Consider the following 14884-nt stretch of genomic DNA (forward strand, 5'->3'; position numbering starts at 1 on the left):
ATCTTCTGTGAGGCATACTCAGCCTAGATCTCTGCTCTGGAACTTGTGGCTTCTCATGGGTTCATAGCTGCACTAACCTTGCTTCAAGTTGTGTGACTTCATGTAATAAAATAAATCAGTGATTGGTCAGTGAGATTAATAAACTGGATTGAACTGTGGTAGTTCAAAATTGGTTTAGAACAGCCAAGTTGCTCCTGCTGTTGTGGTGGTAAACTCTAGGAAGGAATTGTGGGGGAGTCTTTGGGAAGTTATTCTGAAGAATTGCTCTGTGTTCATAGGTCAATAAGCTACTTTTAGTCAGTTTATCAGTACTCTGGATTATTAACCCCCTAATTTGTGGGGAGATTTTTGTAAACAAGTGTGTCTCTTCTTCTCGGTGGTGTATATTTTGGTTAGGTTTTTTCCCTCTAATTGGTGTGTGGGCAACTGTAGGATTTGTTACCCTTCTCCAGCATATGGAGAACAGAGGCCTGGCTTAGTCTGTGAATTGCACTGACTGAGCCAGAACCAGCTGTGTAAGGTCATTGCTGTGATCAGAAAGGCTTCTCTAATTAGGGACTTGATCCAGGGCTTGGCAAGGTCAGTTATTTTTGGAATAAAAAATTCAGAAATATTTTTAGGAAATAAAACCAAAATCATCTTAAACTCAGAGTCATTGGAGCTGACTTTAAGGTTATGTTTGGTATGCATTGTGTTAATTTACTTTTCTTAGGAAAAGTTTATAAAGGCTCAAATAGAACCTATTTTTAGCAGCTCATTACTATGCTCACTCAAATAACTTCAAAAACTCCTGTGACTTATTGGCTGATTATCCAATTTCAGATGATTCCAGTAGTGATGCTTTTATTAATCTGTAACTAACTGATAAGGTACATCTAAGTTGTGATCGCAGTTGATTTTGCTGCTTAGGTAAATAATTTAATTTCATTTAAGAAAAAGTTAAAGTTCTTCACCTTCTGGCATTATACATCTGTCGCATCAGTACTTAAATGTTTCAAATGTTAGTGGCATTTTGTGCTTCATTTTAATGTGGTTTTTCACTGTTTAGTTACTTGCTGGAATTCATTATGTATAAAATTGCTGTTCTATGCATGTTTTATTTTTTAACTGTAATGTAAATGTGAAAGATTGAAGGACTGAATTGTTTTTGAAACTTACCAAGGAACTAATCTAAATTGGAACACTTACAAGTTAATCAAGAAATTATCACTTATATAATGTGATATTTAAAACTCAATTAGATCTGTTCTTAAATGAAAGAGGACAAACCTATATATTAACCTGTGATTTTTGAAACTGTGACTTACTAATGTTGGGACCTCTCTGATTTAGGCACATGAAAGTATCTTGAGGTTTTAAGTTTGAGGTCTTAGTAAATCTACTATGTATTCATCATTCCTTTATTGTTCAACATGAACAGAGTCTTAAACTGCTTCCTTAACACATGCTTTCTGTTTTCACATGTGTAATATTCAGTATGGTGATTGTGTATGCCAAAATTGCATTGAAACTCATTTTCAGGCTGCTTTGAGTTGCCTCTTTTGTTTTCTTGCTGTTAGTTTTGATTTTGTTCTTGGCACAAACTTTCTGAGGGAGTTCCAAAGTGACTGAAGTTGCGCAATTAAATAGTCTTTAAGCAGTTCATTCGGTGCCAGACTTGGAAACTCAATGTGTAAAGTTATGAGCATCTATAAAAATGATACTAAGCACAGTGAATTTTCTTGTGGCATGTTTCAGGATGGATATGCAATGAAATCATTACCTATAGAACACAAACTCGCAATCTTTAGCAGAGCAAGCAGTTGATGTAAGATTCTGTGACTTTGTTTTTGAAAATGGGTTTGTTGTCTCTTGTGCAATTCAGATAGGTGTTTTGTCTCTAGCATTTCAAATTACAGAAGTGATATCTGACTGGATCTTTGGTTTTTGCTGTTCAGCTTTGACTGGACATGGCTAGTTTAAGGTGATGTGTTTGGAGGTTCAGTAGTTAATTGAAGTCATAAATGGCTATTTTAAAAAAGATTTTTTGGAGATAATGCCTAGGTCCAAAATAACAATGAGCTAATGACTTGCTTTTGTTGCATTTATTTTCCTCAATATCTTAAATTTCCTTTTCTTAAATGGAACTTAGGTAGCCTGTGTTATGGACATAATGGTTGTTTCAAGAATTCTTCCTTAGTTCTGTAACTGATGTGCTGAGGAGTTTGATCTCTGGCTCAGCCTTAGGAAAAGTCTGCTGTTAGAATTGTGTTTGGCTTTGAAAGCCTTTTGCTAACTGATTTTTCTTTAAATTTCTTTATATTTAAGTCTATAACTTAATTTGTTCCTGGTTGCCTGATGCAGAAAGCTGCATGCCACCAAACAATGGTATGTACAAACACTGTGTGAGCAAAAATTATTTAATTTACTCCTAATCTGTAGTGCTAGTAAGAAATGAAATTGAGACCATGTAACTGCCTTATAATCCTACATAAGTATTCCAGTTAAGAAACTGTGACTAGCCCATGTCTTGGGCATTGTAGTAACTCTCAGGTATTTGTTATATGGTTAACTAAAAAATTGTCTACAACATGGGAAATTAATTTGCCTTCAGTAACTTTGCTGTAGTCTATAGAGGACGACAGCTGAATTTAGGTTTTGTAGTCTTGCCTTATGGAGGAAAGATATTTTTTGGTAGCCATCCTTACTGTAAAATTGTTGCAGTTTTGTTGGCTTTTGGAGTATGAGTGCAGGAGAAATCATTACTGCTTGAAAAGCATTTTCCATTTTTTTTTGGGAAGGGGGAGAAGGTGTGTTAATGGAAGCATGGGTTCAGACCTTGATAAATTCTACTGTGCCTCCTTAAAACTCTATTTTTAAGGTTTTCTCCAAAAGACAAAATAATTTGAGATAGGATACTGAGGGAGGGGGCAAGGTTAGCTTCAAAAGCAAAGGGAATGTGTCTGTAATACAGTTCAGTGTTTGTTGCTGAGCCTTCTAAAGATGGGCAGTCTGCAGCAAAAAAAAGAAGAAGTGGAATGACAGTATGTGCTTCCATGGTGTCTAGAAACCATGAACCAGCTGTTGGATTAAACATATGTTAAGAAATTAGAGTTCAGTGAGGGATTGCTTCTTGTTTGTACTTATACAAGAATATTTAGGGGTTTTAGATACCTGGATTTAGACAGGAGGTATTAACTTGTTCCTTTGTGTTTTGAGGTAGTATGCAAATAGAGTGTGCCTCAGTACTCAAAACATCTATGAGGATAGATTTTAATAACTTGTGCCCCCTCTGCTGGCTGGTGTTCCAATTACAAAGTAAAATATAAGTTTGCATAGGTGAGGTACTCTCTGATAGGCTATTTTGGCCAAATAGCAGTTTATAAATGTTGCTTTTATGCAGCTGAAACTATGGCAAAAATTGTGGGAGATTTTGGGAGAATCCGTGGTAGTGGTGAGAGTTGGTGTTTTCACAGTACAATTACTGGTTTGGCCTCAGTCCAGACACCTTAAGCATTTGTCAAATCTATTTCTTTCCCTCATCCCTGAGTTGAAGAGGTATGATCTTTTTATTCAGCCTGGGTGTGCATATTGTTATATACACAGAGGAGCTAGATATTTGTGGTTTTTGGGACCACACTTTGGTCTTCTAAAACCTGCTACTATCACCTGCTTTTCTGATAGCAGTTGTTTTTCCCTTAAGATTTAGAGTTCTCTTCTTTTATATTATATTATAATAATATAATATAATGTAATGTAATGTAATATAATATAATATAATTATAGTAATTTATCATAATATAATATAATTTATATTGTAATAATCTCTCAAATTATCTTTATCAGGTGATGAATTTTCCTGTGTTCTTTGTGAAACCTGTCTGTTGGTGAGGTAGGATTCCCAGCTGCCTAGTGTGAACAAAAGGCAGAGCACAAGTCCTCCCATCTTGGGTACTGCAGGGAGAGCTAAATATGTCAGTATTATGACAGAGGATGCTTGTCCATACTGCAGGTGTGTGTGTGTGGACTAGGTCTAATAGAAAGAGTCATCCTGCTGTCCAGCAGCTGTTTCAGAAAAACACTGGGCATTTGTTCTTGGAGATAGTGTAATTTCTGGAATGGGGCTTTCATTAGATTATTTCATAAGATTCCTCTTTGTGGCTGGTGTTGTTGCCTTTGTCATTAATTAGGCATTAAGGGAGATTTCTAGTTTGTACTAAAATTTCTTTTATGGCTTGAAATCTTAACATATTTCAAAACACCCATCCTGTGTAAAACTCAAACTGGTTGGTGTAGCTCTCATTGAACTTACTTCTGTGACTTCTGAAAGTGATCTTGAAATACATCTGCTGTACAAATATCTGATCTTCTACTAAGACAGAACTGCTATCACTGCGACACTATATTATATTTTGAATAATCAACAGCGTCAAGGGAACATATTGGAATCTTTATGGACAGCAAGATAGATGAGTTAGCAACTTTCTTTGTGTGTGAAGTCCATCTTTGTCAGATCTGAAGCCTGTATAGAATTTGTGTGTTCTTCAGCTCTTATTCAGGCTGAAAGCACAGAAGTTTCTCTGACACTGAGGTGCTTCCACTTCAAAGAATCAATTTCAGTTCTAAAACATAGTAAATAAATACAATTGCAAAGTTATTTTTATCATGCAGGTTCAGTCAATTAGATAACAATGTGACAGAATTTAGAGCTGTTATATTTTTCAGTCTGGCCACAGAATTCTGGTACTGTTATGGTGGCATAAGATGTGAGATGTCAGCTTTATCGATGCAAATGTTGTAGTAGAATTGGACTGCCCTTTTTGCACTCCCCCACCTGCAGCATATTCTTCTTGTGTTCTGATAGATCAAAGTTTCACAGTGTGTTTGTGTTAAATATTAGGTGATAGATTAGCTTCATCTGGGAAAACTTCCATTTAAAGACATTTTGCTTCTTATCAAGTAATAGGAAGGAATTTACTGGTCTACCAAAGTTGAAAGCATATTCTTTCCCTAGTACTGTAGCGCATTGCTTGTATGTGCATGGTTGTGCTGTGTGTCTACGTACATTTAAAATCCTTAAAGGCAAAGTAATTTTTGTGGAGTTTAATTGCCAGCTATAAATTGACTGAAATACTGCTGTGATGCCAGTGTATTCAGCTGTGCTTGTGACTTGGGAAACAATTGTGCAAAAGCTTAAAATACACTTGGTTCTATAGGACTTGCCAACTACAGAGATTAATTCTGTGGGGATAATGGAAAATAGCCAAAGTTGCTGAAAGTGTGAGTGGGACAAGTAAGAAGTTGCACAAGATGCTGCAGTTCTTATGTAACTGATGATCAGAACAGTTGTTAATACCTCTGTGTACGTGACTGATAGTGTTCTGCCTTGAGCAATGAAGGGGAAAGTCTCCAATAAATGTTAATGTCTTAGACATTTCATGATTTTGCTAAAGCGTAACTGAAGTTTCTAGGAAACAAAAAAAGTGAAAACCATGATGGATTTTGACCATCTGTTTTAGTTTGAAATTCAAGCTTAGTGTTTTGATATTTAAGCTGTTTATCAGTTAAAAAATAGCTTTAAAGCTAATAATTTTTGTCATTCTGACTTTTAGATTTCATTTTAAGCTGTTTCTTTTGAACAATGGTTGCTCACAGATTCTTGAGAGCATTTGAGACTCTTGATCTTCTAAATTATAAAAAACTAAGACTGAATTAAAAAATTGATACTGCAATTTTATATTTCCTAGTCAGATGTCTAAATTTACTGAGAGTTAGGGCTGATAGTTTTGAAAATGGAAAGGCTCTGCTGAGATAATGTAATAAGAGATAGATAACAATACAGCTTGCAGAGTTTTGTGATTTACTGAAGTGGAAGTGTACCTTTTAGACATTTGTCGTGATCTCAAAATGCATTTTTTCCAGTTCCTAGTGATATGTTCTATTAAAAAATATACACTTAAGTTCTGTTCATGTCTGTTTTCAGCTTCCAACCTTTCTTGAGCTTCAAGTTTCTGTACTACTAAAAACTTATTTTTGTAGTAGTTGCTTGTTGTGTCATTTTTAGTCTCTGATTTGGTGTGGTTTGGTTGCATTTCTACCTCATCCATTTCTTCAGTTCTGCAACACTTCTGACTCTGAAATGAATATTTAAATGTGTCCTTTGAGATAACAGTAGTCTTTATCTTCTCTTCCTGCATATATAATATTGTATACTTGCATCTGTAAAGGTCACTATAGGTCTTGAACTGCTTTGCCTCTACACTTGGAAGAAGGAAAGAAAGTCATCTGTGTATTAATTAGTCACATTGAAATTTGATGCTAAGCTTACTTGCTAGTGGGAGTGAATTTTTAATTGTGAGAGCCTTAACCAGGCAATAATGTGTCTTGATAATTTGATACACTTTCTAGCTTGATGTGAGGCTCCCTCTGCATCATGCAAGCTGGTGTGGCATGGGATGCCTCTTTCTGTGACCCACAGTGAGTGGTGTGGAGCTCAGTGGTGCTCTGTATTTGGGTTATCTGAGCACAGAACTGCTTCAGCTGGAAACTAAGGGAAAGGCAACCAATGCAGCCGAGTTTCTTTGTGTTTGGGAGCAGTCATGAAGCTGTCAAATTGTTCAAATGGAAGTGTTGTGTAATATAAATTCATTTTAAGACTTTGAATCTCTTGCTTATTCCTTTTTAATCAAGCAAACTTTCCCTGATACTGATGCTGTTTTAAGTAACTTTGTTTCCAAAAGAGGTCTGTAGGGCTTTTTGTTGTCTTGGTGCACATCTGTCCTTGAAAATACAGATTGTGAATGAAAAAATCCTCCTTGTACATTGTTCGACAGTGGTCAGCCATTAAAACCGTAGGTGGTTCTTGCTTTTTTCACCACTGCTACAAACTTTCAGAAGGAAAAGCAGTGTGTTTCTTCTGAAGTAAATAAAGCCTCATGCTGGTTAGCTAGTTATCAGAGTAAGTTGTAAGCAGGTTTATTATTTACACCTTGTTACCCTGAGATGCTTTCCCCAGTGCATTGCAGCATACCTGTAGGCTGCCAAAGAGATGGTAGTGTACACTGTCATTCACTGTTCCTCTGCATAGCCAAAATAATTGGGCTGGACTGAATTAATTACCTGTGCATTTACAGTCAATGATGTGGCTATGTATTTTGAAGAATGATATTCTCAAGATTTGTAAGTGCTGTGTTTTTTTTAAAGTGTATTTCTATGGAAAGAGAAATAGAAAGTAATTTGATTGCTGTAGAATTAGATTAATTAGGTAGAAATAAAGTTCTCAACCAATTGTTGACAGAAGTGCTGCAGTTTAGTTAAAGGAGTTGGTAAGTCTTTTGGAATTCAATTTTATGATGTCTTACTGTTGAGAGCTTAGATAAATAAGAGGGGGTTTTGTTGAAGGAACTGGTTTTGAATGCCTTTGTATAACTTAAGGTGGGGAGCAGGGTCAGCAGAGTCAGTGGTGGTCTTTAAAAAGTAATTACATGGAAATTTTTAGTCAAAAAGTAGTAAATCTCAGTAATAGGCTTTTTTACTGAAATTCTTCCATGATACATTTTAATTATCTTTCTGAAAACAATTGATTCTTAGTGTGTGAGTGAATATCCTTTGTATATGTAAAATGCTTGTGAAATTACAGAGAGTATCCTGAGGATGAAGACATTTCTCCCTCAGACATGTTTCATAGGGAGCTCAAGTGTAGCAACTCCTGTTTCCTTCCTTATAATTTCATGATCATTCTAACACCAGCTTTTTAAGGCTTAGATAGGAAAAAATTGAGAAAAAGTATAGTTAAGGAATAAAAAAGTTTTTCAAGGTGATGAGGATATCCAGATAAAAGGTGTTGTCAGAGATGGAAATTTTAATACTTGCATTTGAAATTGCACCAGAGTATTAACTTAGCATTGGTTATGACATCATAAATCTGTTATTTTTATCAGTTGTCAATTCATTTTTACAATAATTTATTAGCAATAGAATTCAAGTATTTTTATGATTAGTATTCATGAGAAATATCTGGTTACAAACCCTGCTTTCTGTATTATTTCAGTGCAATATAATTAGCTTCCAGCTGATGTTTTGCAGTTGTGGTAAACCATTGGCAGAATAACATACTGTAACTGTTAAAACTTAAATAAGGCTAAATATTCTTAGGAAATTATTTTAATTAAAATGGAATGTTTTGAGGGTCCTTAAATCCTTTTGAGTAATTGTTTAAATTAAATTATGAAGTAGCTTGGCTTTCATCGGAGAGATTGAGCTTTATTTTAATTTGATTTTTGCTTATTTTTTGTAGTAGTGGTATGCTATTAGAAAAGAAATCTTTAATCTTTTTTTTATGAAGGTTTGAAAAAATATTGGCCACTATAAATGTGGTGCTGCCACAGTAGTCAAATTGGATACCCTTCACCAAATATATGAGATTGTTAAGTAATAGTTCTGTTTGAAGCACAAAATCAGTAGATGATCTTTTATATTCAATGGGTTCTAAAAATGGGTTTAAAAGGTCTTTTAAAACCTGTTAGTTCTCTCTCTATGTTTTTAGAGTAAGTCACAACCATTCATGAGATAGTTTGTCTTTATAAGCAGAACTAGGCTGCAGGTTTAGTTACATTTTTCTTTGTTTCCTGAGGAAGAAAAACAAGGCCTTGATATTAGCAAGAGACGAACAGGACATACTAAACAAAATCTTGTGGTGACTTTTATTCAGTCCATTATTAACCCTAGGTAGAGTGAAATGTGTTACCTAAGCTGGAGTTGATGTATCCATGGAATGCTTTGGAGTTCTTTTTGGAGAGCTCCTAGAGCTGGCAGTAGATAAAGGAATACCAATAACTGGCCTCAGGTTTTTGCTACAGCTAGGCTAGCTGCCTGTCTTGCTGGGATCCTAGAATATCTTGCCTTGTATATGTTTGTCTTAAATGATAAATACAAAAAGTTTATCTATTTTTCAAGTATTTGTTTCTGAAGTAGATTTTGTGTATGCATGTTGAACCACTTTCATTAGAATGGAACCGGTGCTAATTTTATCGGTCTTAATAGATAGAGTAGTAGTTCTTAACCCAGGGGTCATGATCACAAGATACTATGTGAATACTTTATTTGGACACAAATAAATCACAAAATTGGCCCTGGAATAGGGAGAATTGGAAGTACCTTTGGAGGAGATGGTTGCTTCTCTAAACAGCTGCTTGTTTGTCAGAATACATTGCAAGCCCTATTCTTGAAGTCCTGTGTTAACCATTTTTGCTGTTTCTGTATGCATTCATTGAATACAGACATGCTAAGTGTCTGGCATTCCATGGTGTGAGTGTAAAAAGGCTAAAAAACTCCTTGTGCTGCAATATGTGGTACATGAGAATAAATACCTCAAGCATTGTTGTTTTGTTAGTTGGTATCAGTGGCTATTTAATGACTGAACAGAGTTTGTTACATTAAAGTAACTGCTTTTTTTTCCTCTTAGGGACGAAACCCTTTTTTTCTGGAGCCAGCAATAATTATAACAGTTACTGATGGAAGTAAATTAACTACTACCAGTGGGATACAGGAAGAGGTAAGATCTAACCTCTGGTTACAGTGATGTGTACTAAATATTGTTTTAAACATTGGTACTGTTTACAGTAGAAGCATAAGTGGCTCCTCAGAAAAATGCCCATTAATAGCTTAAATTTGCTTGTCTTGATTAATTTCAAGTAATTTATTTTAATTTCAAGTAATTTTATGCAATAGTACTATGAAAAACCAAATAACTCTTTTTCTGTCATGTAACAGAAACCTGTGGTGCAATTGTTGGTCTGTTAAATAGAATGAGTTTGCTCTGTCTAAGGAGTTCATGGCTTTTAAAATATGTTAGCAGAAGAAATTGATTTCTATAAAGCATATGTGTCCTTAATTGGTCTTGATAGAGGTTTTTTTTGTATAGACCCAAGTTAAAGTAATGATTTCCCAAAGGATGTTGCCACTAGGGCATATGTGAAACATGTTCTACTCTCACGCTGAGTTCTTAAAAAGATTATAATCAAATGAGTAGTCTTTATAATTCAAGGTAAGAACTGAAGAAATATATTCCAATTTAAATCTGTAGAGCAGTTTAAAATCAAGATCTTGGTATATGGAGTACCCAGTCAGACATCTGGCTAAACTCAGAGGTATGACAAATGCTGAGGCACTGAACTATTTTAACTTATTGGCCCTTTTGAATTCTTTCCTTAAAAAGATGGAAGTGGTAGGATTGGTCAGGCCATCCCAGTGCCCATTCCATGCAGTAGTAAAAAAAAAATAAGCCCAAACAAACTATAACAAATCCCTAAGTTCATTTCCTTTTCAGGGACAAGGTTAATATCCAAAGGTCCATTTTAAAACTTAAGAGAAGAATTCAGACTTTTGCCTGTGCTGCACCACATTTGACTGTACAGATTAACTTGTACTTTGCTGTTCATTAGTTACTCAGATTTCTCCTAATAATGTATTATATTGCATTGTTACAGCACTTACAGAATTTGTCTGTATGAAAAGTGGTATTTGAGTGGTTTTTGTAATATATCTAACTTGAAGAGAGTTAAATAATTGTGTAATTCTGTGTGGACTCCTAACAAGCATAGCTAGTAACTGAAATGGATGTCCTGGATCCATGGTAACAAGTAGGTTATCTGTATGAAATTTTACTTCATCATACTTTTTTTTTTACCCATTAAACTATTTTCAGATTAATTCTGTGATTGAATGTGTGCAGTCCAAAATACTGAGTAATGTGATACTGATTTCAGAGTCTTCTGCAACATACAGTGCTGTTAGCAGCAAAATACTGTTTTGGGTAATCTTTTAGCTGTCTACGTCCTTTCTTGAGAAGAATCTCTATTGTCAGATGACTTGTAAAATCTGGCACTGACATACTGGAGTGAGGAGCACCAAGGTGATCAGAGAGAAACTCAACCTCTGGATAGAGGCTGAGAGCTGGGTTTGTTCAGTCTTCTGAAGAGAAGCCTGGGGAGTGCTTTCCCACCCTCTGCAACAGCTGAATGGGACTGGGAGCTTGTCTTTTCCTGGAGGTACCCAGGGTTGAGATAAGAGGCAACAGCTGCAGGTTGTCCCATGGGAAATTCTGATGAGATATCAAGAAAATCTTTAACTGTGTGGGTGATCAAACACTGGACATGCTGACCAGTGGTTGTGGAGATGGTAAAAGCTTCATTGGACAAGGCCCTGAGCAGTCAAAAGCCTCTGGACTGTGTATCATGTGTTCCTTCTGGTGTATGCAGTGCTATGATTTTGTGTTACATTTCCTTTCATCTTTGTTATTCAAAACGATTTAGGTAAGAAAGCTGCATTAGTAGTTAAGCTCTTCATTTTACAACAACAATCAGGACTTTCATAGCCATCCAGTTTTGGTGTTTTTTTGTTCCTTTTCCTTTTAATGTGAGTGCAACTTCTTAGTCTTCACAAGAAGACATTTTCCTGGAGTGAGGCAACCATTTGGTCATACATTCACATCTTTAAACTGTTGTAACTTAGGTTGAGACAAGGGGTTTCCTGGTGACTGCATAAATCTACTAAGTTTAGACTTGGTTCATGAGCAGTGCTGACTGATAAGCATGTGTGATAAGTGTGTGCTACAACCAGAGTTTGTGTTGTGATGATGTCTAATCAGGCCCAATGTTACAATTTTGTGACTGTTAAATTGCATTGTAGAAATGCAGAATTTGCTCTAACAATAGTGAATTAACGTGGGGTTTTTTGTTATAAATAAGCCAATGTAAAGGTGTTCCGTTCCTCCAGGAGGTGAAGTGACCACTGTTCTTGCAAGACAAAATGTGAATGCAAACAGGTTTGAATGCTTTTCCATATGTGTGTACTGGGTGTTTCATACCCAGCAAAGGATGTGATTTTTTTTTCCCCTTTTTTTGGCCATAGGTGTGCTGGTAGAAACATTCTTAACGCTATCGCAGAGAAGAGGAACAAAGCATCGAAGGGTGCTACGACTGTCTTTCAGGGATGATCTTTTGCTTTTGTCAGTGTGTGTTCTATTGATCAGAATTTTTCTTAGTCTACCTTGAGTGTCCTTTACAGTTTCCTCTCAAGTTGGACATACAGAAATGAGCTGGAATTAGTACAGGAACACCACCCTGGAGATATGGAAGTTGATTGCTCCTTTTTGGTTCACTAACAAAGCTTTTTCAGTCACTTTGAAATGTCTGTCCTGTTCTTTGGGTTTGACTTCGGGGAGGCTGGGGAGGCTTTTCAGAGTTGGTGTTGGAAGTGATCATATCCCACTGGCTATAACAACGTTTTTACTCCTAGCATCGACTGAGGCAGTGTATTTTTAGTTCTTTTAAGGCATATATACAAGATAACCAACAGTGTTGGGCTTTGGTGTTTTGTTGGGGTTTCTTTTGGAAAGCCTGTGAAGCCAGCATGGGACCTGGAGGCGAGTTTTCTCAAAGCTTTGTCATTCAGATGAACATTTACATTCTTACCAATGAAATCAGTTTATCGCTATGGTAACACTGTCATCTGCCTTAGTGTGAAGCAGTCAAGCTTAAACCCTGTTTCAGAGCTCTTGCTGACTTCTTCAGATGTCCTGTTCCTTTGTGGATTTTAAAATGGGTGTTGCAGATAGAGCCTTGACCTTCAGTGAGTGCTGCTTTGTTTCTCATGGGTGTGGTCTTTCAGACTGAAAACAGAAATTATATTGTCTATGCAGTTTTCTCCACCTGCACAAGTCAGTAACACTTTCAGTTCTATCCCTTCTGGTGCTGCTTTTTAATGCATCAGTGCCAGTGAAAAGTGCCAGCATCAATTCTATGTTCTGCATGGCTTGTTTACCAGACCTTTCCCTGGACTCACTAGTTTGTCAGAATTTGAGGAGGGAATGGGCTCATACTGTTGGCAAGCCATCATTAATTAGTTAGTCTCATGTTATGGATTCCTTATGGAGTGGCTTTTGCTTCTGGCCTGATCCCTCAAATTCAGTCTTAGCCCTTTCTTCATCTTTCGTTAAGCAAATGTTTAAATGCTTGAAGGGATTTCTTATTCCTCTTCATATTATGAAATAACATATTTTTCAAGTCTTACAATTGCTGAGCTATGTTCTCTTGTCCTCCCTCAACATACTCTCTAAGTAGCATTAAACTTGTCTGCAAGACTGAAATGGAGTTAATAGCGTATTGATACATTCTGATAAATGATTATACAAGCAAAAAGCTTGAGCAATGCTGCTTGGTTTCTGTATGTTGCCATTCCTCTGATCTTCCAGTTATGAGAAACCCTTACAGGAAGAATCTATGATTTTCATGTGACTTCGTCCCACAGCTGTTTGGCATTGTCACATTGATCCTTCCCAGAGCTGATCACCTTGCATTGCACTTTTAGCAGCTGTGACAAGTGTCACAGCAAGGTTCTGCTTACTGTCAAGAATAATCAGGAACTCGAAATGCTCTATTATGTTTTTCATCATAGTTCCTCCAGTTTTGATTTCTAAACAAATTCTGCAAGAAATATATGGCAAATATAATTAAATGTATGTCCTCATTCTTTATTTTCTTTATTATTCCTGTTAGCAGCAGTTTTGGGGTTCGCAGCACTTGACACTGAGCTCCAAAGCTCTTGATGTGTAAATTCCTAATGTATAACTATCAGCTCAGTGAATACTTGGTGATGGCTAATGCTGGCTTTGGAATGGCCAAGTATATCATGTATTGACATGGTGTGTCAGTTGACCTTGATGCCTTTGGAATCTCCTTGAGTTGTCTCCCATGGAAGAACAATTTGTCTTTCTATATGTTATAACTGCATAGGATTGGATGGAAGAAGATGAGAAAACATAATGTTGTTGATAACTGTAAGTAGAGTTTCTTAGTCTGTCAAGAGCTGATGTTTTCAGCTGGGCTTGAATGGTTACCTGTCCTTAGTCGTTCAAGGATGAAAGGCTGCATTTGCTTGGTAGAATGTCAGATGTCCTGTCCTTTTTTTAGGTACCAGAAGAGCATGCAAGGAAGGTTACTTGCTGATAGATTTTTTTTCTTTCTTTGGAGCAAGAAGAGAAGTTGACTGTAGGCATATTTTTGCGTAGTGCCTAGTCTTCTAACACCCTTTTATGAGATGTCCCAAGATGGAGCTGCCTTTTATTACCTGGGTACTAAAGCTTCAGCAGTTCTATTGGTGCCCTTTTCTAGTGGATGAGCCTGTTCGTGCAGCCATTGCCAGAAGATCATTACTGTCTTTCTCAGACTGCCCTGCCAGTGCAGAGAGTTCTAATGCTTATCTAGCTTTTTTCATCTTAAGGTCTCTAGGATCCTCTTTCCCATCCCAGGATTTTAGATTGTGCTGCTTCTCATGGTTGCATAAATGTAGGTAGAAACAAGGACTCAGAAGAAATGAACCTGCTCACCCAATAACCTTGTACTGAAGAGATCTTCTAGAACACTCTTATCTTCTGCCCCCTCATAGTTCTGGAATATTTTAGTTGTTTTAAAGGCAGGGAGAGTGGCATAAGGCACACACTGATTGTGTAGTGGCATTATCATTGTGGCATTTGGGAATGGTAGGGCTTCTGTGTGCTCCTACAAGCCAATAATGAGACAAGACAGCTGGTTGCTAGTACTGAGCTGGGAGGACATGTGTTGTCTATGTGCAGTCACATGTTGAAGACCACAGCTGGTAAATAACCTTCCCTTAGTTAGTTCAGTCTACCTGTATCTTTCATACTGGTTGTTGAGAAAGAGGAAAATGTGTGCATGCCTTCATATTCAAATATGCATGGGGAAAGAAATGAAATGCAAGATGTGGAATTCTAAGCTCATCTTAGTCTCTACTAGGTATGCAGTTGCTATGGTAATACAATACCAGTTTAAAAAAAGGTAACTGGAGATGACAAGACCAAGTTACTAATGTCTGTGAATGGGGTGAT

The 14884-nt window shown here is 36.6% G+C and overlaps 1 protein-coding gene across 3 annotated transcripts in view; it reads left to right on the forward strand.

Moving 5' to 3' along the window:
• The window catches only part of INTS6 (integrator complex subunit 6), a 38997-nt gene that overhangs the window by 7344 nt on the left and 16769 nt on the right, over positions 1 to 14884 (forward strand). For all 3 annotated transcript variants that reach the window (XM_059466316.1, XM_059466315.1, XM_059466317.1), the window contains one exon: positions 9443 to 9532. In XM_059466316.1, coding sequence (XP_059322299.1) covers positions 9443 to 9532 — 90 coding nt within the window. The remainder of the gene's footprint in view (positions 1 to 9442; positions 9533 to 14884) is intronic.

Source organism: Ammospiza nelsoni, chromosome 2 (assembly GCF_027579445.1).
Source record: "Ammospiza nelsoni isolate bAmmNel1 chromosome 2, bAmmNel1.pri, whole genome shotgun sequence".
In the NCBI taxonomy this organism is placed as follows: domain Eukaryota; kingdom Metazoa; phylum Chordata; class Aves; order Passeriformes; family Passerellidae; genus Ammospiza; species Ammospiza nelsoni.